Consider the following 27,093-nt stretch of genomic DNA (forward strand, 5'->3'; position numbering starts at 1 on the left):
ATGCAACACTGCACTCTTTTCCACAGATGCTGTCTGGCCTGCTGAGCTCCTCCAGCATTTTGCATGTGTTGCTTGGATTTCCAGAGTCTGCAAATTTTCTCTTGTTTGTGATTGAAAAGCACAAGTCAGGAGATGGGTACAAGAAAACATCCAAGTCATTGAATATCCCTTGGATAACAGTTAAGTCAATCATCAAAAGCCACTGTTGAAAAAAACTCACATGAAATTTCAGCTAGAGTCTGCCAGAAGGCATATGGGAGACTCTGAAGTCAGCTGGAAGAAGGTTCTATGGTCTGATGAAACCAAAATTGAGCATTTTGGCTATCAGACTAAACACTGTTTGGTGTAAGAAAAACAGCACACAACATCAAAAACACACTATCCCTACCATGAAGCATGGTGGTGGCTGCATCATGCTGTGGGATGCTTCACTGCAGCAGGCCCTGGAAGGTTTGTGAAGGTAGAGGGTAAAATGAATGCAACAAAATACAGAGAAATCCTGGAGGAAAACCTGATGCAGTCTGCCAGAGAACTGTGACTTGGGAGAAGATTTGTTTTCCAGTCAGACAATGACACCAAGAATAAACCCAAAGCTACATAGGAATGGCTTAAAAACAACAAAGTTAATTTCCTGAAAGTATGGTGAAATCAGAGTCTAGACCTGAATCCAATTGAGAATTTGTGGCTAGACTTGAAAAGCGCTGTTCACTCACGATCCCCATGCCATCTGATAGAGCTTGAGCAGTTTTGTAAAGAAGATTGGGGAAAAAATTGCAGTGTCTGTGATCCAGGTAACACTGAGTGCCTGGCAGCCTTGCAGCACCTGGTCCATGGCTTTCTGTCAGAGTGCAAACACAGATGCTACTCCAAAAATAAGCCTATTATAGTGATGAAGCTTTTTGAGACTGCTTATGGTGCTTATACATTGGATTCTTCTTCCATCTCTATCTGTCAGTCAGCCTCAGCTAAGTTCATTTTACTGAAGTGTTTTCTTCCAGAAAGGTTTGGAAAGATATCCTCTATCCTGGGCAGAGGGCACTGATCAACTTTCAGTACTGGGTTGATGGTGACCTGAAAGTCACTAGAGATCCTGACAGACCCATTCTTCTTGCCCATGGGCTCCACTCAACCTTGGAAAGAATTCCCTCAGTCTCCATGCAATCTACTCACTGACTACATTATCACAAATGGTATCAGACCATAAGACAAAGGAGCAGAAGTCGGCCATTCGGCCCATCGAGTCTGCTCTGCCATTTTATCATGAGCTGATCCATTCTCCCATTTAGTCCCACTCCCCCGCTTTCTCACCATAACCTTTAATGCCCTGGCTACTCAGATACCTATCAATCTCTGCCTTAAGTACACCCAATGACTTGGCCTCCACTGCCGCTTGTGGCAACAAATTCCATAGATTCACCACCCTCTGGCTAAAAAAATTTCTTCACATCTCCGTTCTGAATGGGAGCCCTTCAATCCTTAAGTCATGCCCTCCCGTACTAGACTCCCCCATCATGGGAAACAACTTTGCCACATCCACTCTGTCCATGCCTTTCAACATTCGAAATGTTTCTAAGAGATCTCCCCTCATTCTTCTAAACTCCAAGGAATACAGTCCAAGAGCGGACAAACGTTCCTCATATGTTAACCCTCTCATTCCCGGAATCATTCTAGTGAATCTTCTTTGTACCCTCTTCAACGTCAGCACATCCTTTCTTAAATAAGGAGCCCAAAACTGCCCACAGTACTCCAAGTGAGGTCTCACCAGCGCCTTATAGAGCCTCAACATCACATCCCCGCTCCTATACTCTATTTCTCTAGAAATGAATGCCAACATTGCATTCGCCTTCTTCACCACCGACTCAACCTGGAGGTTAACCTTGAGGGTATCCTGTATGAGGACTCCCAAGTCCCGTTGCATCTCAGAACTTTGAGTTCTCTCCCCATTTAAATAATACTCTGCCTGTTTATTTCTTCTGCCAAAGTACATAACCATACACTTTCCAAAATTGTATTTCATTTGCCACTTCTTTGCCCATTCTTCCAATCTATCCAAGTCTCTCTGCAGACTCTCCGTTTCCTCAGCACTTCGGCCCCTCCACCTATCTTTGTATCATCAGCAAACTTCCATCTATTCAGCCATCTATTCCATAATCCAAATCGTTGATGTACAATGTAAAAAGAAGTGGCCCCAACACGGACCCCTGTGGAACACCACTGGTAACCGGCAGCCAACCAGAATAGGATCCCTTTATTCCCACTCTCTGTTTCCTGCCAATCAGCCAACGCTCTATCCACGTATGTAACTTTCCCGTAATTCCATGGGCTCTTATCTTGTTAACTAGCCTCATGTATGGCACCTTGACAAAGGCCTTCTGAAAATCCAAATATATAACTTCCACTGCATCTCCCTTGTCTAGCCTACTTGTAATTTCCTCAAAAAATTGTAATAGCTTTGTCAGGCAGGATTTTCCTTTAAGGAATCCATGCTGAGTTCTGCCTACCTTGTCATATGCCTCCAGGTACTCTGTAACCTCATCCTTGACAATTGACTCCAACAGCTTCCGAACCACTGATGTCAAGCTAACAGGTCTATAATTTCCTTTTTGCTTCCTTGCCCCCTTCTTAAATAGCGGAGTGACATTTGCAATCTTCCAGTCCTCCGGAACCATGCCAGAATCTATCGACTTTTGAAAGATCATCGCTAATGCCTCCGCAATCTCCACAGCTACTTCCTTCAGAACACGAGGGTGCATTCCATCTGGTCTGGGAGATTTATCTACCTTTAGACTATTCAGCTTCCTGAGTACTTTCTCTGTCGTAATTGTAACTGCGCACACTTTTCTTCCCTGCCACCCTTGAGTGTCCGGTATACTGCTGATGTCTTCCTCAGTGAAGACTGATGCAAAATATTCGTTCAGCTCCTCCGCCATCTCCTCATCTCCCATTACAATTTCTCCAGCATCATTTTCTATCGGTCCTATATCTACTCTCACCTGTCTTTTACTCTTTATATACTTGAAAAAGCTTTTAGTATCCTCTTTGATATTATTTGCTAACTTCCTTTCATAGTTAACCTTTTCCCTCTTAATGACCTTCTTAGTTTCCTTTTGTAAGCTTTTAAAAACTTCCCAATCCTCTGTCTTCCCACTAATTTTAGCTTCCTTGTATGCCCTCTCCTTTGCTTTAGCTTTGGCTTTGACTTCTCTTGTCAGCCACGGTTGCATCCTTTTTCCATTTGAAAATTTCTTCTTTTTTGGAATATACCTGTCTTGCACCTTCCTCACTTCTTGCATAAACTCCAGTCACTGCTGCTCTGCTGTCCTTCCCGCCAGTGTCCCTTTCCAGTCAACTTTGACCAGTTCCTCTCTCATGCCACTATAATTTCCTTTACTCCACTGAAATACCGACACATCAGATTTCGGCTTCTCTTTTATAAATTTCACAGTGAACTTAATCATGTTGTGATCACTGCCTCCTAAGGGTTCCTTCACCTCAATCTCTCTAATCACCTCTGGTTCATTACACAATACCCAATCCAGTACAGCCAATCCCCTAGTGGGCTCAACAACAAGCTGTTCTAAAAAGCCATCTCGCAGACATTCTACAAATTCTCTCTCTTGAGATCCAGTGCCGACCTGATTTTCCCAATCCACTCGCATGTTAAAATCCCCCACAATTATCATAACACTGCCCTTCTGACAAGTCTTTTCTATTTCCTGTTGTAATTTGTAGTCCACATCACTGCAGCTGTTTGGAGGCCTGTATATAACTGCCATCAGGGTCCTTTTACCCCTTCGATTTCTCAGCTCAACCCATAAAGATTCTGCACCTTCCGATCCTATATCACCTCTTTCTAATGATTTAATATCATTTCTTACTAATAAAGCCACGCCTCTCCCCTGCCTACCTTCCTATCCTTCTGATACACTGTGTATCCTTGGACGTTCAGCTCCCAGAGACATGCATCCTTTAGCCACCTCTCAGTGTTGGCCACAATATCATACCTGCCAATCTGTAGCTGTACGACGAGATCATCTACCTTATTATGCTGCGTGCATTTTAACACCTTAAGACCAGTATTTGATACTTTTCACTTTGATTTCACTGCTACTTTATTGCACTGCAACTCATCCCAATGGCTACAAATTTGCCCCATCACCTGCCTGTCTTTCCAGACATCTTTACTGCTCACTATCTTAGATTTATTTCTGTTTTCCCCTTCCTCCGCTCTATCGTTCCGGTTCCCATCCCCCTGCCAAATTAGTTTAAACCCTCCCTAACAGCTCTATTAAACCTTCCCACCAGGATATTGGTCCCCTTCGGGTTCAGGTGTAACCTGTCCATTTTGAACAGGTCATACTTCCCCCAGAAGAGATCCCAATTATCCAAGAATCTGAAGCCCTGCCCCCTACACCAGTCTCTCAGCCACACATTCATCTGCCTGATCCTACTATTCTTGCCCTTGCTAGCACGTGGCACAGGTAGCAATCCTGAGATTACTACCCTGGAGGTCCTGCTTCTCAGCTTCCTTCCTAATTCCTGGAAATCTCTCTTCAGGACCTCCTCCCTTCTCCTATCTATGTGATTGGTACCAACACGTACCAAGACAACTGGCTGCTCGCCCTCTCCTTTCAGAATATTCTGGACCCGATCTGAGACATCCCGTACCCTGGCACCTGGGAGGCAACACACCATGCGGGTATCTCTATCAGGCTCACAGAATTTCCTGTCCGTTCCTCCGACTGTGGAATCCCCTATGACTACTGCTTTCCTCTTCTCCCTCTTTCCCTCCTGGTCACCATGGGCGTCCCCCGTCAGGTCATCCCCCTCAACAGCAACCAGAACAAGATATTTGTTGCTGAGGGGGGCAGCCACAGGTCTGCTCTCCACTATCCGGGCATTTTCCTTCCCTCTCCTGACAGTCACCCAGTTTTCTGACCCCTGTAGCCTAGGGATGACTACCTCCCTGTAGCTCCTGTCTATCACCTCTTCTCTTTCCCTGATAAGCAGTAGGTCATCAAGCTGCAGCTCCAGATCCCTAACACGGTCTCTGAGGAGCTGCAACTCGGTGCACCTGGCGCAGATGTGGCCATCAGGGAGGCTGGAGGTCTCCCAGGGTTCCCACATCTGACACCCTGAACAAAGCACTAACCCTGCAGGCATGCTATCTATTTCTACAGGAATGAAACAGGAAAAATAAGTCTACTCACCCACTTACCTCGCCAAACAAATGAACTTTTTAAACCGTTAGCTCGTACCGTTAGCTGTGTGAGTCCTGCTGTTCCTGTCTGTCCGGGCTGATTCGCCAAGGGGAAAGAAAAAGAGTTGGTGCCTCACTCTTGCCTCTTCCCGTTACCGCAGAAGCCCGTTGAAGCCAAAGCCCTACACTCTGCTACCACTCACTCCGCTGCCGCTCCGACAGCTGCCTGCTGCATAGGGGAGTCTCCTTTTTAAACTCTCCGCGCTATCGTGTTACGTCACGCGCCTGCGCAGTCTCGTCCTTCTTGCACTCAAAGTTTTTCTATAAAAACTGCCTTCCTTCAGAATTTAGCTCCCACGCTGCTCTGTTGTCCCGATCCAAAAGGAACCAGATGGGCTTTTAAAACTTGGGTGTGGCATTTTCATTTAGCAATATATTAACCCTTGAAGTGTTTTTTTTTATTTTCCAATGCCATCCTTGAACACTGTGGCATCATCCAATACCTTTCTTAATTTGGTTTCAGTTGACTTTACTGCAGGGGATGTGGCATGCAAGTAGAGGTTGGATCTTCAATCAAGTTGTAGTTGTCTCAGCCAATGTTGGCCCTCCTGCTTTTACCACATACAAGCTCAATGTGGCTTGTTGGTTGTTGTATTTCACTGTTACAAATGTCATTCCCATAGAAATTACAGTATCTTTTCTCCAGTATGTTCTTAGTTGGATATCTACATTTTTCAGTATCCTTTAAATACCATTTAAACTTATTTTGTGGAATGACTGAAACAGCCGAGTCAGTGTCCAATTTCCATTCCAATTTGCCCTTCGTTTCTGGCATAAGCTATATAGGTACTTCCGATTAAGATGGCGCTACCGAATGTGTGCAAGTTTCTGGTAGTCAAAAAGATATGAAATCCGACTAAAGATATCACTAAAAATACCTTTTCTGAGGTAAATTGTGTTAAATTACTGCCGCAAACAGTGAAGGGGCAAGCAGTGGTGAGGCGAGTTTGGGGGATGAGCCAAGATGATGTGTTGCAGAATCGTTGCAGTTGGAGTTCCAATGTCTGTACAGCTGGCCCAGGAGCGAGGTTGGATTGCTCTGGGAACCAAAAGTAGAAGTCGGGGACCAGGCAGAGAAGTTCCAATGCTCATTCAACCGGCCTGGGTGCAAGTTTGGATTGTGCTGGGCGCTGGGCTGATCTGAAGAGCTTGAGAGCGGCTTTGGACTGGGCACAGAATCTGGGCCAAAAGCAAGTCACTGGGCGGTGTAGTGTAGGCCCAGAGTCTTTCGCAGCAGTGGTGCCTGGGTCCTGGTGCGAGGTACAATTCGCCAGATAGACAATTTAAATGCCAGCCAGAGCAGAGGCGAGAGCCAATTTCACTCACTCTTTGCGATCTTCACTCCTTCTCCAGGGTGTGGAGCCTTTCACTGATCTGTTGTTTGCTCAATTTAAACACCAGCCCAGATTGACTGAAAAAACATGGTGTCGGTCAGGATGAGAGGCGATTCCACTCATTCTCCGTGATGGTCATCTCCATGGCACTGAGGCTATGAAGACCGGCTGCTGTGCTCCATGCCCGCTTCTCACAGCACAGTTTTTTTTTACGAGGCCAAGCTGCGACACTCAACCTGGCACGGATGGAAAGCATGCCCAGGAGCGGCCCGACTGGATTCGAACTTGGGAACCTTCGCTCCGGAGTCCAGCGCTGATGTCACTGCGCCACCAGCCGGTTTCTGTTTACACGTTGCAATTTTGTTCACGCTCACTTTCATTCCTGACCACAACTCAATTATATCTCTTGCTGTTGTTTCTGTTGATACAGGAAATCCAACTGCTTTTTTAAGTATGCGTTGTGCTTCAGTTAAGAGCCATTAACTAAATGTTCTCTCAGTGCATCATTAAATCCATCACTGAACTGACAATGCTCAGACAATCTCTTCAATTCAGCCACGTTTGCTGAAATGGACTCCCCTTCCTTTCGATTTCACTTATGAAACCGAAAACATTCTGCAATCAACAACGGTTTTGGTTCTAAATGTTTCTGTATTGCTGTCACGATATCAGCAAAGCTCATTTCGGCTGGTCTGGTTGGATCAGTCAAACTTCTGAGGAACTATATGCCTTTAAACCCAACGCACTCAGCACAGTGAAGTACACATGTATGGCATGGCGTAATGACATACGCTGTTCACTTACTTCTACACCTAACACATAATAAAGTCATAGAAGAGTATAGCACAGAAACAGGCCCTTCAGCCCATCCAGTCTATGCCAAAGCCTTTTTAATTGCCGACTCCCAGTGACCTGCAACGGGACCATAGCCCTCCATACCCCTACCATCCATGTACCTATCCTAACTTTGCTTAAGTGTGACACCACTTTCAACAAATTATGGACCTGTATTACCAAATCCCTTTGTTCTACCTCACTCCTCGGTGCCCTACCATTCACTATGTAAGACCTACCCTGGTTGGTAATGAATTATGTAAACAACAAAGAATGCTTAATCAAGCAATACATATACGATATTACTCAAATATTACTGAAATATTAAATGCACAACAAATTGGTTTCTCTTCACCTCACAGTCTAGCTTGTCCATCATGTCCATCTTACAGGTACAATTGAGACACCTGCAGTGAAGTCGTGTCAAGATTAGAACTTCAACCTACAACTGTCAAATTCAGAGACAAGAACGCCCTCAATAAGGTATGTTTAAAGTTATAAATACGAGGTTCTGCAGATGCTGGCAATTTTGAGCAACAGACAAAATACTGGAGGAACTCAGCAAGTCAGGCTGCATCTATGGAGGGGATTAACAGTTGACATTCTAAGCTGATTCCCTTCATCAGAAATGGACAGGAAAGGGGCAGAAGCCGGAATAAGGTGGGGAATCTGAAGGAGTAGAATCGTAAGCACAAAATACTCTGCAGATGCCGGGGTCAAAGCAACACTCATAACACGCTGGAGGAACTCAGCAGGTTGGGCAGCATCCGTGGAAACGAACAGTCAACGTTTTGGGCTGGAATCCTTCGTCAGAACGAAGTCAGGGTTCCGACCCGAAACGTTGACTGTTCGTTTCCACGGATGCTGCCCCACCTGCAGAGTTCCTCCAGCGTGTTGTGAGTGTTGAAGGAGTAGAAGTTGGCAGGTGATTAGGTGAAACCAAGTGAGGAGGACGGTAGGTGGGTGAGTGAGGAAGGGGTGAAGTAAGAAGCTGGGAGGTGATAGGTGGAAGAAGTAAAAGGCTGAAGCAGGAGGATTCTCATCATTGAATATAGTAGACAATGGAAGAAAAGGAAGGAGGAGCACCAGAGGGTGATAATTTGCAGGTGATGAGTTTAAAGTCAAAGTGTTATCAATGTTCTCAAACACATTTAAGGATAGATAACATGATTACATTAATCAATGAATGAAGATATTGCCATATCCTGATTGTAAAGCTCCATATTTTATAAATACATGATTTGTGAGGTAAATAAACACATTACCTGGTCATTATTCTCATTGCTGTCAGAATTAGTAGTTTTTATTTCCACAAATACAATTGTATTATGAGGAAAGTGCACAAAAATTGAGCTCTTGACCTTCGTATTGTTAACAGGAGGACTAATTCAACTAAGTGGTGTCCCGTGACCAGGGTGTCACGCAAGACAGGGGTAAAAGATGGCGACTATCACGATGGCATCAGTAAGCTCGAGCATGCTGGTCTACTGGAGGACTATGCTGCTAGCTGACGGGAGTGTACACATGCGTAGATGCAGCGTGGCTGGCTGAGCGCGGGTTAAGTTCACTGCTGCTGGGGCTGAGTGAGTAGGGAGAGCCGGCCGGCGTGACTGGAGGATGAGTGGAGCCAAGTCCAGGGAACACCTCGTAGCCAACGGCGGCTTAAAAGTATCCGTCTGGAGTAAAGTGCTGAACAGTAACGCGGCCTGGGAGGATAAGGTGAGACGGGAGGGGCGTGTGGGCGAGGAGTGCGGGGCCCAGTGGCGAGGCCCGAGGCGTCTTCCGAAAGACTGTCAAAGGTAGAACCGTTGCGCTGTGGCTGCCATCTCAGCTCCCTGTGCCCGGAATCTTCAGGGAATAGTAACACTGGAATCCAGTTAGAATTACACCTGGGGGGCTGGCCCTTTCTAAAGTTGGGTTGTCTTATGAAAAGCCCTCATTCTGATCCCACAGCTCTCACCCTCAACCCAGAGCATCATTCCTTCTACCTTACAGGGCTCCATCTCTCACCCATGGCCTTCCTGCAGACCCCAAACTGCACACCCTTCTTCACCCCCACCCCAGGCACACTTTGCCTGCAACTTGCAGCTCACACCTGCAAAATTCACCCGTGAACACTGTACGATAGGATGCTGTTCCCTCCCAGTCGCGCCCCGAGCTTGTGGAAAGGCTCCGCATTAGCTTACTCCACTAACTTGCGCATAACCTTTACTCTAACCTCCCTATTCCCTCCATTTCCCCCATTCCTGTCCATTACCTAAACGTTCAAAGTAAGTTTTGTTATCAAAGTACCTATCTCACTCGAAATTCATTTATTTTGTGGGCACGCTGAATAAATCTATAGAATAGTAACTGTAACAGATTCAATGAAAGACTGCCCAACTGGGTCGATCAACTAGAGTGCAGAAGAGAACAAGCTATGCAAATTTTAAAAAGAAATAATAATAAATAAGCAATAATCATTGAAAACATGAGATGAAGAGTCCTTGAAAGTGAGGCTATAGGTTGTGGGAAAAGTTCAGTGATGGGGTAAGTGAAGTTACCCCTTTGATTCAAGAGCCTGATGATCAAGGGGGTAGTAATTGATCCTGAACCTGGTGGTGTGGAATCCTGAGGCTCCTGTACCATCTTCCTGATGGCAACAGTGAGAAGAGAGCATGAGCTGGGTGGTTGGGGGTCCTCGATGATGGATGCTGCTTTCCTGTGACGATGCTCCATAATGTTGAGTGTATTGACTCAGGCTCCCGTACCTCCTCCCTGATAGTTGTCATGAGAAGAGGGCATGTTGGAAGTATTCAGCAGGTTGGGTAGAATCTATAAAATGTAGTGTTTTGGGTTCCTGAGTTTGTTAATAATCATGTGGACTGATAATTACAGTGCTCTTTGAGATCTGTAAACATTAAGATGGTGTCATTTTCATGACATTGGTTCTCTTAAATGTAAATGGGCAGTGACGAGGTATTACTAATGGTTGTTGTTCGTCCATCGTTAACGTCGATGAGGACCTCGACACCATAATGATGATGTCGAGACTAGCGAGTGATTTGGATTTAAGTGAGGGAGAGTTGTGCAGTGCCAGCCTCACTCTCTCTTCCCAATTCCCATCTGGATCCAGTGGCAAGACAGAGCCTAGACAGCTGGAGATGGGACTAGGCACAGTGGATGACCAGGACGTCTTCTGTGTCTTGTCCTGCTCTACACGTTCCACGACGCTTGCAGAGACCGCCTTCTTGACCCTTCGGACCTTCCATTGGTCTCGTCTGCTCAATCCGCGGGAGTCTGTCTTCACATGCTGGGATAGACAACTCCCTGTCTCACCAAGGGTTTGAGACCCGTCGGCTACCCTCACCTGGTTTAGCCGGCTTGTCGAAGCCGTTGCCTGGGGTGTGGCCGCTGTCGCATGCAAACAGCTACAGGGAGCCACAGGTGAGAGCTGAGTGCCAGGTGGGGACCAAAGGTGGACTAACCACCCTGAAAAGGACGTGACATGTTCCCCCACCAGAGGTGCTACCCCTCCCTGACACCCCATATACTAATGGTAGGGATTGAACATTTGCTGTTTCAGGCTGAGGAGTGTCTTGGCCTGAAATGTGGACCGGTTATTCTTTTCCATAGATACAGCCTGACCTGAGTTCCTCCAGCATTTTATGTGTGTTGCTCAAGATATCCCAGCATCTCTTGTGTTAACCATGGGGCATCGAAGTGCCTCAAGATTCAGAGTGGGAGATCAAGAAGAAATATCATCTGCTATAAGCCATAGCAAATTTGTATTTAATTCTGTAAAAGTTTATAAGGTCATGAAGTTTGCCTGCTATAAACTACTGTTATGTACCCATAGTTGTGTTTGGTTATATTGCACATGGAATGCTTAGGAAGCTTCAGAAGGCTTTTCAAAATCAGTGTTGCTCATAGTTTAGAACTAGCATTCAAAGGCACTCACTTAAATAAATCAATTTGTACTTACAGATACATAAAAGTTGTAGAATACTACAATGCAGAAACAGGTCCTTCAGCGCATCTGGTCCATGCCAACCTCTTAATCTGCTAGTCACATCGACTTGCACCTGGGCCATAGCCTTGCACCCCCCACCTATCCAGTTTTTTCTTAAATGTTGAAATTGAACCTTCCACCACTTCTACTGGCAGCTCATTCCACACTCTCACCACTCCTTGAATGAAGAAGTTTCCTGTCATGTTCCCTTTAAACATTTCACCTTTCACCATTAACCCCATGACTTCTAGTTCTGGTCTCGCCCAACCTCAGTAGAAAAAGCCTACATGCATCAACCCTATCTATCTTCTGGTTCTGAGACCCTTCGCTGGTCGGGGTCGACCGTGGATGTTGTATGCCAGCTACGTGATAAGCAAGCCGGTATGCAGACAAGTCAGGACACTACAATATGGAGAGCAAGCTGTTGCCCATGCAGCAGGTTCCCCCTCTCCATGCAGCTGATGAAACTAAAGGAACGCCAGGGACCAATACAGTTTGACACCTGTGGTGTTGCAGAAGTTGCCAGTCTGCGTTGAACTCAGCGTAGCGACACCAGCTCAAGATTTTTCCTGGGGTTCACTCCCGAAATCTTCCCCATGAGTGGGTATAGCCGCAAGGCAGCAGAGGTTTGCGAGCAGAGTTTTCCTTCTCCTAGATGCGAAACATGGCTAACGAGCCCCATCTGCCTGAACCCTATCTATACCCCTCATAATTTTATATACCTCATTAATTCATACAGTTCCCAGTTTGGCCAATGTAATATTTACTGCAGACACCGCATTTGATTTTGTATACCACTTTGGTCGTGTTAATAGCTTGGTTGTTTCTTTTGGTCTGCAAGGTGCTGTCCTCAACATTGCTGTTGTTTTGGGTTGGCCAGACTAGGATTAAACTATCTATAAAGCGCCATGACTAACTCTCCCATGAAGATCGAGAGGGGCACAAATTTGACTCTGCGGCTGTGAAAGTCATGGCAGCATGCAAAAAAAATTCCTAGAAGCATGATTTTTCTGCAAAAATTTCTGGAAACAAACAAGTAGACCTTGATCCTATTTATGATCCGATGCGGGCAAAATTCCAGACCATGACGCGTGAAGTTCACCATACAGCCAATCAGTGACGACATTTCCTCCCCACAGCACAATTGAGTTTCCAAACTGACGGCAGTCAGCTGATTGAAAAGTATATAAAGGCCAAGCATCTAGAGGACACATCACAATCAACAGCACACTGACGATACCTCCTTGCATGGTGATGAAACGTTTGCAAGTAAATTGCCAAAATCGGAGAATAACTCAACAGAGCACAATGTCATTTACAAATTGGAAATAATGCCATTTGATGTCAAATAATGTCATGCACATGTTGACTTTGCAGAGAAGCTGTCAGCTATTCTCTTTGGCTATGTTCACATAAATGTGTGTTTTTCTCCTAGTACTCATTGGATACCCTTCTGTAAAGTAACTGTAGAATTTAGTTCAAACAACATTAGACAGTACGAAGGGTGATAAGTTCGTGGCCTAAGGTAGGAGTCAATTTTAGAAAACCTAGCACATTTATTTTTCAACATAGTCCCCTCCTACATGTACACACTTAGTCCAGTGGTCGTGGAGCATACGGATCCCTTCTTTGTAGAAGTGGTCCACAGGGGGGTGATTGATAAGTTCATGGCCAAAGGTAGAAGGAGATGAGTTATTAACTTCAAACTTTATGCATTATCACTCAGAGTTGAACTGCACGTGCATGTAATGAGAGCGTCTTGGACCTCCAGGTGGTCCACAGCAGGGGTGATTGATAAGGTCGTGGCCTAAGGTAGAAGGAGATGAGTTATACAGCTCTCGTTACATCCATGTGCAGTTCAACGCCTTGAGTGAAAATGCAGAAAGTTTGAAGTTAATAACTCATTTCCTTCTTCCTTAGGCCACAAACTTATCACCCTTGCTGTGGACCACCTGGAGGTCCAAGATGCCGACTTCTACGAAGAAGCGATCTGTATGCTCCACAACCGCTGGACTAAGTGTGTAAATGTAGGAAATAAATGTGCTAGGTTTTCTAAAATTGATGACTCCTACTGTGGGCCAAGAACTTATCAGTCACCCCTCGTACATCTAGACCAGTGTTAAGAAACATTTTTACTTTGTCTTAAATGCAATGCTAACACAGTAAAATGAGATCTATTTTTCAGGAAATTATGTTCAAAGTAAATATATTGTCAAAGTACATTTATGTCACCATATGCTACTCTTGCAGGCATTCACAGTAGATACAAAGAAACCTGGTAGAATTAATGAAAAAATACTCACAAGGATGGATGTACAACCAATATGCAAAAAAAGACAAACTGTGCAAATAAAATGTATGTAAATAAATAACACCGAGAACATGAATTGTAAAGTCTGAAACTGAGTAGGTTGTGGAATTAGTTCGGTGTTGAGGAGAGTGAAGTTATCCACATTGGTTCAGGAGCCTGATTGTTGAAGGATAATAACTGTTCCTGAACCTGGTGGTGTGGGACCCAAGACTCTTGGACCTGCTATGACAGCAGCGAGAAGAGAACATGGCCTGGATGGTGGGGGTTCCTTGATGAATGGATGCTGCTTTCCTATGATAGCACTCCATGTAGATAGGCTTAATGGTGGGGACGGCTTTTCCTGTAATGGACTGCACTCTATCCACTACTTTTTGTAGGCTTTTCTGATCTTCAACATTACCATACTAGGCCATGATGCAATCAGTCAGGATACTCTGTGCATCTATAGAAGTTTATCAGAGTTTTAGATGACATGCTGAATCTGTGCTGACTTCAAAGATAGTAGAGACATTTCTGTTTCTGCTGTCTGAAGCAGTGTACCTTGAGGTATTGCAAAGACAATTAGTATATTTTGAGTGGATCACCTGGGGAAATCTGATTGGTTGGTTTGTTATTGTCACATGTACTGAGATGCAGTGAAAAGCTTGTCCTGCACTCTGTTCATATAGATCAGATCATTACACAGTGCATTGAGGCAGTACAAGGTAAAACAATAATACAGTGCAGAATAAAGTGCAACAGCTACAGCAAACGAGCACTGCAGGCAGATGATGTGGTGCAAAATCATAATGAGATAGATTGTGAGGGAAAGAGCCCATCTTATTGTACTGTGGAACTGTTCTGTCGTCTTAAGGAGATTGTTAAGTAGTCTTGTAACAACAGTGTAGAAGCTATGCTGGAGACTGGTGACACATGCTTCCAGGCTTTTGTATCTTGTGCCTGATGGAAGGGGTGAAGTGAGAATGTCTGGGATGATTGGGGTTTTTGATCCTGTTGGCTGTTTTACTCGTACCGCAAGAAGTACAGATAGAGTCCATGGAAAGGAGGCGGATTTCTCCGTGTAAATCTTCATCCACAACTTGGCAGTTTCTTGCCGTTGTGGGTAGAGCAGTTGCCATATCAACCAGTGGTGCATCTGGAACCTGATGTAGAGTTTTGGCCTGAAACATCCACTGCTTATTCCTCTCCATAGATGCTGCCCGACCTGCTGAGTTCCTCCAGCATTTAGTGAGTGTGAGTTTGTTTTTTGCTCTGGATATAAAGGATCTGCAGAATCTTTTGTGTTTATTCATACACACTGATGTTTTAATCAATATTCATCGTGAAATTTAAAATGAGCTGAATAGTAATTCTGCGTGTGGAGGAATTTGATCTGATAACGAGTGACCACTTAGCCTTTTGTGTTTCTCGAATTTCAGGTTAACGTCCAAAAAGTTGGCCCATACTGGACCGGAGTTAGAAAATACATTATGCAACTTCCTCATCTGATTTGACAGATTGCTCATCTCATTAGGGATGGCAGGAAGTCTCCTAATGCTCACAGACCACTTGGGGCCATTCTTCGAAAACTAAACAAAATTAAACAGTGGAAGTATAGAGTTTACAATATGTGGCACATGTATCTTTTTAATGCACTATGCATAATATACAACCTTTATCATCACTTTTAAGGATTTTTTAAAAATCAAACTTCCAGCTACCATAGCTACAGATAGGTAAGCAACACACATCAAAGTTGCTGGTGAACGCAGCAGGCCAGGCAGCATCTCTAGGAAGAGGTACAGTCTCTTACTAACTCTTCCTTCAGTTAGTCCTGACGAAGGGTCTGGGCCTGAAACGTCAACTGTACCTCTTCCTAGAGATGCTGCCTGGCCTGCTGCGTTCACCAGCAACTTTGATGTGTATTGCTTGAATTTCCAGCATCTGCAGAATTCCTGTTGTTTACAGATAGATAAGGTTTCATTGTCTTTAAACCAGAATTTGTATCAAAACCACATGAGATTCTGCAGGTGCTGGAAATCCAGAGTAATATACAAAATACTGAAAGAACTGGAGAGGAATAAAGAGTCAATGTTTCAGGCCAGGGCCCATGATTTATATAATAAGTCCTCATCCTCAGCTGAAGCTCACTGGAACTGATTCTTAACTGGATATAAATCTGTTAATGAAATGTACTAGAATTCTGGACTGTAAATTGGACAGATTAATTGATTTTGTTTCTCTCCTTTACAGGATGAATTCCTAGATGTGATCTACTGGTTTCGTCAAATAATTGCAATTATTTTGGGTGTTATCTGGGGAGTTGTTCCACTTAAAGGATTCTTGGGAATAGCAATGTAAGTCTAGATTCTGTTCATCTTGCGCTTATTTGTACAATAGGAAAATGTTTACTGTTAACACAGATGCATTTAGTGCTTTTGGATTTTGAGTTTTTTCCCTTGCCACCTGCCAACTCCAACATCCTACAAAATACATTTCAAAACTGTGGACCTTCTGGAATGTTATGATTTGATTTATTTATTTATGGAAGGAAGCTGGAACTGAACTTTCTGTCCTAATTTTGCTAAAGTCAAATGATAAGAGGTTCCAGAAGTCTTTATTTAATAAGAGAGCCATACTCACCCTTCTTTCTAATATTCAACTTCCTGTCTTCATTCATCATCCTTAACCAAGTATGCACTAAAGGTTTCTTTTGTGACTTTAAGCAGGAATTTAGAATTGTGAGAGCAGCAGTTTAACATATATAGCATCTATTGAGGGGAATAAACAGTTGATGTTTTATCAGGATTGGAAAGGAAGGGGGGCAGAATAAAAGGTGGGAGAGAGGAGAAGGAATACAAGCTGGCAGGTCAGGGAGTCTGCCCAAAACATCCAACTAATCCACCAGCATTTTGTTTGTGTTCCTCAAGATTTCCAGAGAATGCAAAATCTTCTGTGTTTGTAAACTAACATAAATTTTGTTATGATCTGAACATCTGTGTAAGTGTTTACTGGGTTTTCTGCTTGCAGATTTTGTCTGATCAATGCAGGGATCCTATACCTCTACTTTAGCAGCTTCCAACAGGTGGATGAAGAAGAATATGGTGGAACGTGGGAACTAACAAAAGAGGGATTTATGACATCTTTTGCATTGTTTCTGGTAACTATTCTTTGAGATAATATAGAGCAGGGGTTCCCAACCTGTGGTCCTCAGACTCCTTGGATAATGGTAGGGTCCATGGCAGAAAAAAGGCTGGGAATCCCTGACAAAGGGCAATCCTGTCACATAAGAGTATTGTTTAATACCTTGAAACACTGAAACAGTTCTCTTTAAACACACACAAAATGCTGTAGAAACTCAGCAGGCCAGGCAGCATCTATGGAAAAGAGTACAGTTGACGTTTTGGGGTGAGACCCTTCAGCAGGTCTGGAGAAAAAAAGCTGAGGAATAGTGTTAAAAGAGGAAAAGGGGAGGGAGAAATGCAAGGTGGTGGGTGAAACTGGGAGGAGGAGGGTGAAGTAAAGAGCTGGGAAGTTGATTGGTGAAAGAGTTACAGTGCTGAAGAAGGGGGAATCTTGATAGGAGAGGGCAGAAGGCCATGGGAGAAAGAATAGGGGCAAGGAGCACCAGAGGGAGGCAATGAGCAGGCAAGGAGATGAGGTGAGAGAGGGAAAAGGGGATGGGGATTGGTAAAGGGGGGTGGGGGGAGAGGCCATTACCAGAAGTTCGAGAAATGAATGTTCATGCCATCAGGTTGGAGGCTACCCAGCTGGAATATAAAGTGTTGTTCCTCCAACCTGAGTGCAGCCTCATCACTACAGAATGGGAATGCCTCCTCTACTGTAATTCCTTATAATGTTGGTACTCTTTTTTCTCTCTTCAATCCTGCCGAAGGGTCTCAGCCAAAATGTTGAATTACTCTTTTCTATAGGTGCTGTCTAGCCTGCTGAGTTCCTCCAGCATTGTGTGCGTGTTGCCTGGATTTCCTGCATCTGCAGATTTTCTCTTGTTTCCACATAACACACAATCTCAACCAACTTGACTCCTAAGGATCAATTCATTTGTAAATTTTTTGCTTTGTCTGCATTGAAATTCCTACTTCTATGAGTTTTGTACACAATTGTAAAAAATTTACAAAACTATCAATGTGTAAACATACAATCACTGCCCCCCCCCCCCAGAGGAACTCAGTAGGTCAGACAGCATCTTTGGAGAGGAATAAACAGTTGATGTTTGGGGCCAAGCGCCTCCTCTGGGGTGGCACAATAGTGTAGTGGTTAGCACAATGCTTTACAGTACCAGCATCCCGGGTTCAATTCCTATCAATGCCTCTAAAGAGTTTGTACGTTCTTCCGGTGGCTGAATGGATTTCCTCCCAGTCCAAAAATGTACCAGTTGGTAGGTCAATTGATTATTGTAAATTGTCACGTGATTAGGATTAAATGGGGAGGGGGGGGGTTGCTGGATGTCATAGCTTGAAGGACTGGAAGGGCCTATTCTGCACAGGTTATGGTAGGACCTTCCATTAGTCCTGATGAAGGGTCTCAGCCCAAAACATATGTTTATTCCTCTCTGTAGATGCTGCCTGACCTGCTGAGTTCCTCCAGCATTTTGTGTGTGTGTGTGTGTGTGTGTTTTACATTAGTTAATCTGGGTACTCGTAATCCAGGTTGAGCCTTCACTCCAATACTGAGAAGTGATAAACATTCGGTCTTTAGGTAAGATGCTAAATGATGCCACCAGCAATGCTCTATGGTACTACTTGAACAAGAAATTGTTCTGTTTCCTCCAATCTTTAGCATTCAACCAAGTTCAGAAACAAGTCATGTCATCAATTTATATAGGAATCCGTTAGTCTCGTGAGACCATGGATTTGCGCCTTGGAAGGTTTCCAGGGCGCAGGCCTGGCCAAGGTTGTATGGAAGACCAGCAGTTGCCCATGCTGCAAGTCTCCCCTCTCCACGACACCAATGTTGTCCAAGGGAAGGGCATTAGGTCCCATACAGCTTGGCACCAGTGTCATCGCAGAGCAATGTGTGGTTAAGTGCCTTGCTCAAGGACACAACACGCTGCCTCAGCCAAGGCTCGAACTAGCGACCTTCAGACCACTAGACGAACGCCTTAACCACATGCCACGTGGCACGCCATGTCATCAGTACTTCTAATTGGGTGACTGTTGTATTCATTACAGCTGTTAGTTACGTTACAGCAGTTATTGCAACTTTAATAGAAACAATGGCAGTAAATATTGAAATGTGTCAAGATGGTGGAAAGTGCTATGTGATCTTTGCTGGTTTTAACTGAATTGAGCCAGCCTGAATTGAAAGAGCTCCAAGTTCGGGGAGAAAAGTTAGCGGTATGAATTCCACTTCCCATCACTATTTTGTAACCTACACTGGAAAATGGGTAAGGTGATTAAAAAATATCAGTTGAGCTGATACACATCGCAAGCTGACATAACCTACCCACAGTCAGCCTGAAGGCTAACAGGTGAGGAATAACTGTTTAGTTTGGATGCTGGGCCATCATGGGGTGGCATGGTGGCATAGCGGTTAGCATAATGGTTTATAATACCAGTAACGCTGGGTCAATTCTTCCTGCTGCCTGTTAGGAGTTTGTATGTTCTCTCTGTTTATTGCATGGTTTTCCTCCCACATTGGGAAGACCTAAGGGTTAGTAGGTTAATTGGTCAAGTGGATGTAATAGGGCGGTGTGGGCTCATTGAGCCGGAGGAGCCTGTTACTGTGTTGTATCTCTAAATAAAATAAAAATTATTAATGGTGTGTGCAGGGACATATTCCATTTTGCCGGTTGGAGAGTGAGGGTGGAGGAGAGGAAGCTATAGTATAAGCTAAAATTGGCAATAAATTATAAAGCTCAATTATTGGGTATTTGCCAGATATATAAATTATCAAAGAACATGTACCCTGAATCATTTCCTTTTTATCTTTTCTGTCTCAGATTCTTCTGAATAACAACATTAACTTTTTAAGTGTCACTTGTTATAGATTTCTGTTATTCGTTTCTAGGTTGTTTGGATCATCTTTTACACAGCAATTCACTTTGACTGAAGATCAAAAACTGTCATCAGTTCCTGCCAGTTTTAAATGTTGAAAGAGAAATCAAACACTTTACTGGGTGTATATTATATGGGGGAAAAAAACTCTCAGTAGTTCAGTATCTTTTGTACCATCAAATCATGGGACCTGTGAAGACTCCATGGTACAGCTTGCAGGAAGTTGCATTCCCATTGCTGTTTTAATGTATGGAGAATTTCAGGAATTTTACAAGACATGGATCTCTTTGACCACCATGGTTTCAAGAGCTACAGCAGCATTGAAGTGCAGCTTCCCAGTGTAATTCCCTACAACGTTGGTACTCATGTAGTTAGTATCTATTTTAATTTAATTAATGTAAATTATCTGTAGAATTGGAGAAGAAACATTAATTTTTAACTTGTACATCTTTAAGAGTTTGTATTTCAGACTTTATAATGGAAAATGATTGCACCTTGGTAGCATTAAAATTACAAACCAAGACTGTTTTGTACCTGCTTTAAAGATCAAAGTGGTTTAACCAACGTTTCAAATTTTCAGTCAACTGATAAAGTTTTGATACCGGGAGCAGGTTTATTGAATGTTTTGTACTGGCTCATATTCTTGTCTTCCTTTTTTTCCTACTAATGTACATATCAGATTATATAGATATCAAACATTTTGGTGCTTTGGATTACAATAATCCCAAAGCTTTGAGACTACCTCCTTTTCTCTACCCCAAAGTAATTAACAGACAGGAAAAGATCTGGCTAATACAGCCTTATCCACAAAATTGTAAAGCCTTGTACATGACAGTATTGGGCTTCCATCGTGTGTTCAAAAAGTAATGATAATTCCACTGTTGGGTTGCAATGTGGGAAATTAGTCTCTGTTACTTGAGTCCTGGTGATAGCTCCTTGCAAAACCTACCCGTTGTTAGAAGAGGTCTCTGATTTACCTTGAAACAGTGCAGCTTCTGCTTCAGGGCATTGAACAAAATGATATCCATGGCATGAGGTGTTAGTAGGTCTCTGAGCATCACAGTATTATAGGAGAAACAGTTATCTCCAGACCCCTAATTTAAATCTGGCTTTGTATTTAAACCCGTGAACCCTAGTTCAGAAAAATCTGGTGTACATACATGATGGTTTTTTCCAATTTATATTCATCTCTCTCCCACATCTGTCCATTTCTAAACTATATACATGCAACTTTTACCTTGCCTTGATAACTAGATATTTTTACTACCTTTGATTGAACTTGAAATATTTCATTTATGATGTATTTATGTAGGATCAGGAGTAGGCCTCCAAATTATGCTTCGGCAAACAGAGTATAGTTGGTGCTCTGCATACACTTGAATTAGCAGGATCTCAGTAGTGTTAAAATTACAATTTATCATATGATTAGTTATGTATTTGTATGTTTAATTGCTATAGCATCTGTGTCTAACCACAATCCATAGTCTTATTGCTGTTATAACTTAGAAAATTTATTGATCTCTGCCTCTCTAGTGTTTCTGAATTGCATTGATGTGCAGCTGCTATTCCAAACTGTGTTGAATCTGGGTTTGCTAGCTGTGACTGAAATTGTTGTCTTGCTTGTTTGGTTTGGTACATAGCTATAACAGTAATTTTCAAACACTCTGGACATGCTGTTTTAGAGCAAGATATTAAGTGGGTTGTAAGTCTTAAGGCAGCAAATTGGAACTATGCTTGCTGCCAGAATATTGCAAATGCCAAGAATGGAAACATTTAATTTGGGCATTATAAATAGAATCTCTCCTGGTTTTTGGTTTGTAATTAGTATCCACTGATTGTTACCTTGGCCATAAGGCTGGATACAGGTTGCAAGAAATGGATTTTAAATTTGTAGGTTCCCTTCCTCATCAATTTTATGATGGCCATCACATCAGGTCATCTAACTTTTAATACTGCATCAAATTGCCAAAATGTTCCCTCCGTGTGCATTTGGAGGTGCCATTTCTGGAGTTGAGAGAGCAGCTACATGTCCAAGGCCCTTATTCCAGGGCAGTGAACCACACCAAGCCAATCAAAAATCGAGCCGGAAGTATTCCATTCATTTTAATCATCCTCTTGCATTGTATCCTGTCTTAAGCATGAACATAATGTAAATATTAAAAGTACATATAATTTTGATTATCCAATAATATTGCAAGGGGGGAAATCCCTTGAATGTATTTTGCAGAGGTTTAGCTAATGGTGATCTGCTTTGCGCTTTTAAACTAATGATAATCTCAGAATTCTAAAATGGAAAATGGCAATACAGAGATAAGGCCTGAATGCATTGAGTGTCTGATCATCTTTCCTTCAATGTAGTATCTTTTACAGTTATGAAGAGCTAGTTTGTCTGATTCTCTACATAACACGTTTGGAAGTTCACATCCTTGGCCTGAGGGGAGTTTTGATGTTTTCAGTGTAATGGGAACAGAAGTAGAAGCCTACTGGCCTCGAGTTTCTTAATTAATGTGGCTGATCCAGTGCATCAAGTTTATTCTTTTGCCCAAACCATCTGTTGGTTTATGTTGAGAGAAGTCCTGTGTAAAGATGAACAGAGTACTGCTGCTTTCTTCATCAGCAAAAAGCATGGAAAAGCCTTTTTATAGAATTGGTTGCTTCAATTGTTTAATAACATTGAAAAGCATTTTAACATCAAGTTATATGAAACATCTATGTGGAAATGAGTTTTATTTTCTTTTATTCTCCTGTACTTTATAATTTATGATTAGGCCTCCAACAGAACCATTCACTGAGGAGATAAAGATCACCTTAATTTCTTGTAGACAAAATCAGGTAGTTCTGGGGGTGCTGCACAGAACATTAGAAAATAGGAGTAGGAGCAGGCCAGGCCAAGCCAATGCAATCCTGATATTAGATATAGTCAGGGTTCTGCCCAGACCTCATTTCCATTTTTGCAGAAGATCCCACAGTCCTCCATTCCCCAATCTTTCAAAAAAAAAACTACATCCTTAAATATCTTGTAGAATCAGTTCTAAGGTTTGCAGAGGAATGTTTCTAAGGTAATATCAATTGAACTGCAGTGGTTCTGGAGGTAATTAAGGTGAAATTGGAAGAGTGAAAGGGTGGGAACAGGAGGTCATGCATGGATTGCAGCAGGATATTGTGAACTTTTAAATTATGTTGGTGGATTGAGAACCCATGTCATTTATCAGGTACAGGGAATGATCAGTAAGTGATAATTTTATTAAGTGGAGGAAGGGTTGCTGCCCAGAGGGGCATTGGAATAGTTGAGGTCAGAAGTTACAGAAGGATGACTGTCTAATATGAGAGCAACTGACAATGCAGTGTGTGAAAATATGTGGTCAAAACTCAGGTCAGTTAAACATGATACCAAGGTTACAACCGAGCACAGAGGGGTGAATTCAATAGGGCATGAACAGTAACTTTTCAATGAACGGGTTTTTGAGAAATTTGTAACTCATTGATTGCTAATTTTGGGCAAATTGGACAGAAATAGTTACCATTTCAAAGGTTCATTTATTAAAGTATACAACTGAAATTATTCAATTCTCTCAGTAGTCCTGAAACAAAGAAAGGCAACACAATCATCAACACTCAAATATTCTTCCCCACAAAAAAAAACAGAACAGGCATATTGACTCCTAAATCTCTCCTCCTGCCCAAAAAAATGAACAAAACAGATCAGGCACATCAACCCCCAAATCCCTCCTCCTACACAAAAAAAAAACAGAACAGATTCCTTCTGCACATAAAAAAACCCCTGAGAAGATTGGGCAAAAAATAAATACAAAACTTATAAGCCTGGCAAAAAAAAGACTCTATAGTCCAAGTCTACGTCCACACTCCAACTGCAGCAAAAACCTGAGCAACACTTGGAGTGCAGCAGTAGGCACTCCCCTCTCCATTACAGAGTACCAATCAAAATACAAGCACCTGGTGCTCACCCTCTGCACTCATTATGGTGCTTTAATCATCAAAATGGAGCCAAACAGTGGTTTACACCTCATCTTGCAGCCTGCCCACTACGAGGTTTGCACACACAGCCTCTTCCTCGTGGAGACTGTAGATTGATGGAACATCCAAAAAGCAAAACACAGGCTCCAACAGTTCCAGAATCACATTCAAGATGAGAAACAAACACAAAAGTGAAAAAGATGGTTCCATGATCTATCCAGATGTTGACCAAAGGAGCATTGTACACAGGTGCCATCTTGAGTGGAAGTCAAAGATCACTTCAGGTTGAACAGAGAAAATTCTTCCCCTGTGGGTAGTGGACTGTCCCTATAAGAAATAGTAGTGGGTGCACAATCACACCAATTTTGAGGTTAACATGAATAAATAATGGATGGACTAAAGTCCATGCTGTTTTTTTTTAAAGTCAATTTGTCCACTAAAGGATGGGATAATAACCCTGTACCTTCTGCAAAGCAGGATTACTGAAGAACTTGTGCAAAACCATTGAATATCATAAATATCAAGTAGACAAACATTTATGAAGAGTGAAGATGTAAATAATAATAGAAAACACTTTCTGAGGTAGCCCACAGGACTCCATTCCATTAGATTTAGAAGAATGGTGGTGGGGGGGAATCTCAATGAAATATATCAAATATTGAAAGGGCTAGATGGAGTGGATGTGGAGAGGATGTTTCCTATAGTGAGGGAGTCTAGGACCAGAGGTCACAGCCTCAGAATACTAGGACATCCCTTTAGAACAGAGATGCAGAGGAATTTCTAAACCAGAGAGTGGCAAACAGATGGAATTATTACCACAGCTTGCTGTGGAGGTCAAATCATTGGGTATATTTAAAGTGCAGGTTGATAGGCTATGATTAGTAAAGGTCTCAAAGGTTACAGAGGGAAGGCAGGCAAATGGGGTTGGGGGAGATTGAGTCATGATGTGGTGAATTGTTGCATTGGACCAAATGGCCTACATTTGCCCCTGTCTTATTAAAGTATGTGAAAGGATGTGAACAATGTTCTTGTATTAATACATAGCCAAAGGGATTACAAGTAAAATCGGTGCAATCATGCCCACTAGAGGGCCCAGCAGACAATTTAAGATCTATCTCTGCTAGCTTTCCAGAATTCCTATCAGATAATTTACAACTATTCAGATAATTTCAGTCTAAACAATTTATGAAAAGCAAAAGATTAAGTACTTTTTCACTTACTGCCAAATTCCGAATGCAAGAATAAAAATATAAAGTTTACACAGTAAAGGAGTCATTAAAGAAACAGGTGACATGAACAGTGCATTACAATATTTTCTCTAACCTATACAACAATGAATAAAAACAGTCCAGATTTCCTAAGAAGCATAAGTGAAGGAACATTTCTGGCAATCGTGTTGTGACTTACACAATATGCAGAAAGTTCCAGAAACAATTTGTGAAGAGTCCTTGAATAAAGTGCACACACCGAGTTTTTATTTCCACTCAGTCTACTCGGTAATATACTTCAAATTCATTGAAATCGTTGTGTAAAGTACAATTTGGGTTACAAGTTTTTTTCCAATGAATTTCTCAGGAAAGTCCAAGGTAGGAGTACACACTCAAAGCATTCTCAAACTGTTGCACTGACTGGTCGTTTGACCACCATGTTCTGGACATCAAGTGGCTTTGCTGGTAAAAAGGCTAAAAATGTACTGTTGTGCACTATGGAATGAGTCATGATGATTATTTGAAAAGAGATAAAATCATTTGCCAAAAATTTCATAAAATTCAAATCAAATCCAATTATTTTCTGCACCATTGATTGATTCTGGCAGTGTTAATAGGAACCAAGCACGCAGAGATGTTAGTGCAGTTGAGTTATCTGTAGACCAAATGATGCTGTTTTTATGCAATATATTCAAAATATTTGCATGCTAATTATATAATTTATAAATCCAAGTTCTTCATATTGGCTGGTTCCTGATAATCAGCAATTTCTTTCATTAGTTTTAAACCAAAGCAGAATTATTATATACCTCCCCGCAAAACCTACTTCCATCTTTTCACTTAAATTCTCTAATTCTCCAATATATTTCTGTAAAAAATTGCAGCTGAACATTCACTTAAAATGTGACTTAAAGGTAAAATCCAAAGTGGCATTGTTCACAATGTTTTATAATGCCCAGTATATTATTTGATAAATATGAAGCAATTGATAATTCTTGTTACATTGCTGGTGTACCGGCCTTCAGCGAAATAAATGCCTACCACAGTGTCACTCAGGCATTTGTCTCACGAGTCACTTATACAAACACATTCTTGGGCTCCTATACATGCACATGTAGGCATCACAGAAAAGTCTTTTGGCAAATCCATCAAGCTGCTTCAGGTTGGTATAAGACAGCTTTTCTTCTGACATCATCAGGTAATCACCTATTTGTGGACAAGCGGTAATCTCTGGGATATTCTCGTCACCTAAGATAGACAAAATACGTTGGTCAGCAGAGGAAAAAGAAAATTACCTCTCTTTGCGCACTAGAAGCAATAGGTTTAAATATATATAATTCTTGTGTTCAGTCATAAATGGGGCAAATTTCAGACTAAGTACCACTTTAAAGTAAGCAGAGAAAGCCAAATGAAGCTGCAGATCTACACTCAGTGGCCACTTTATTGGGTACACCTGCTCTTTATCTAATTAGCCAATCATGTGGCAGTAACTCAATGCATAAAAGCATTCAGTCATGGTTAGAGCATCAGCTGCTGTTCAGACCAAATATCAGATGAGGAATGTGTGTGATTTGAGTGATTTTGATCATGGAGTAATTGTTGGTGCCAGATGGAGTGGTTTGAGTATTTCAGAAATTGCAGATCTTCTAGGATTTCTACACACAGTCTCTAGAGTTTACAGAGAACGGTGTGATACACAAAAGTAATTCAGTTTGGCGAGCAAAAATGCTTGTTAATGAGGTCAGAGAAGAATGGCCAGACTGGTTCAAGCTGACAAGAAGGTGACAGTAACTCAAAAAACCACGAATTACAACAATAATGTGCAGAAGAGCATCTGAGTGCACAACACATCAAACCATGAAGTGGATAGGCTACAGCAGCAGAAAACCACATACACTCAATGGCCATTTTATTAGGTACAGGAGGTACCTACTAAGTGGCCACTGAGTGTATATTTGTAACAGGCAAGTTCAAAATACTAACTCCAATTACAAAAGTCCAATAATCTAGAAGGTCTGGAAAACCTAAAGAATTTGCAGCCAGCTTGCCAGGTTCTGTTTCCATGCTCTCTTCAAGCACACACAGGCAATTGGGATGAACAGGGAAGATGCTGTTTCCATGACTGCTGGAATCTGGAGCAAACAATTAGCTGGAGGAACTCACTAAGTTGAGCAGCTAATGGCA

General features: G+C 42.4%; 2 protein-coding genes across 2 annotated transcripts in view; one reads left to right on the plus strand and one right to left on the minus strand.

Annotated features, from left to right (window-relative positions):
• The first annotated feature begins 9,027 nt into the window (after positions 1–9,027).
• On the plus strand, positions 9,028–25,974 carry rab5if (RAB5 interacting factor). The gene is made up of 4 exons (XM_072243198.1): positions 9,028–9,147; positions 15,963–16,066; positions 16,740–16,869; positions 19,740–25,974. The coding sequence occupies exons 1-4, from the start codon at positions 9,046–9,048 to the stop codon at positions 19,779–19,781; spliced, it is 378 nt and encodes a 125-aa protein (XP_072099299.1). The 5' UTR covers positions 9,028–9,045; the 3' UTR covers positions 19,782–25,974.
• cyld2 (cylindromatosis (turban tumor syndrome) 2) overlaps positions 22,412–27,093 on the minus strand; it is a 78,868-nt gene continuing 74,186 nt past the window's right edge. Inside the window, exon 14 of the mRNA XM_072243171.1 lies at positions 22,412–26,157. Coding sequence (XP_072099272.1) covers positions 25,982–26,157 — 176 coding nt within the window. The 3' untranslated portion in view covers positions 22,412–25,981. The remainder of the gene's footprint in view (positions 26,158–27,093) is intronic.

Source organism: Mobula birostris, chromosome 2 (assembly GCF_030028105.1).
Source record: "Mobula birostris isolate sMobBir1 chromosome 2, sMobBir1.hap1, whole genome shotgun sequence".
In the NCBI taxonomy this organism is placed as follows: Eukaryota; Metazoa; Chordata; class Chondrichthyes; order Myliobatiformes; family Myliobatidae; genus Mobula; species Mobula birostris.

Bases quoted from the DNA above. Each gene is read 5' to 3' on its own strand.
- rab5if (XM_072243198.1), top strand. From the start codon at position 9,046: ATGAGTGGAGCCAAGTCCAGGGAACACCTCGTAGCCAACGGCGGCTTA. The intron at 16,067-16,739 runs GTAAGTCTAGAT...TTCTGCTTGCAG, and splicing joins GGATTCTTGGGAATAGCAAT to ATTTTGTCTGATCAATGCAG. The intron at 16,870-19,739 runs GTAACTATTCTT...ATTCGTTTCTAG, and splicing joins CATCTTTTGCATTGTTTCTG to GTTGTTTGGATCATCTTTTA.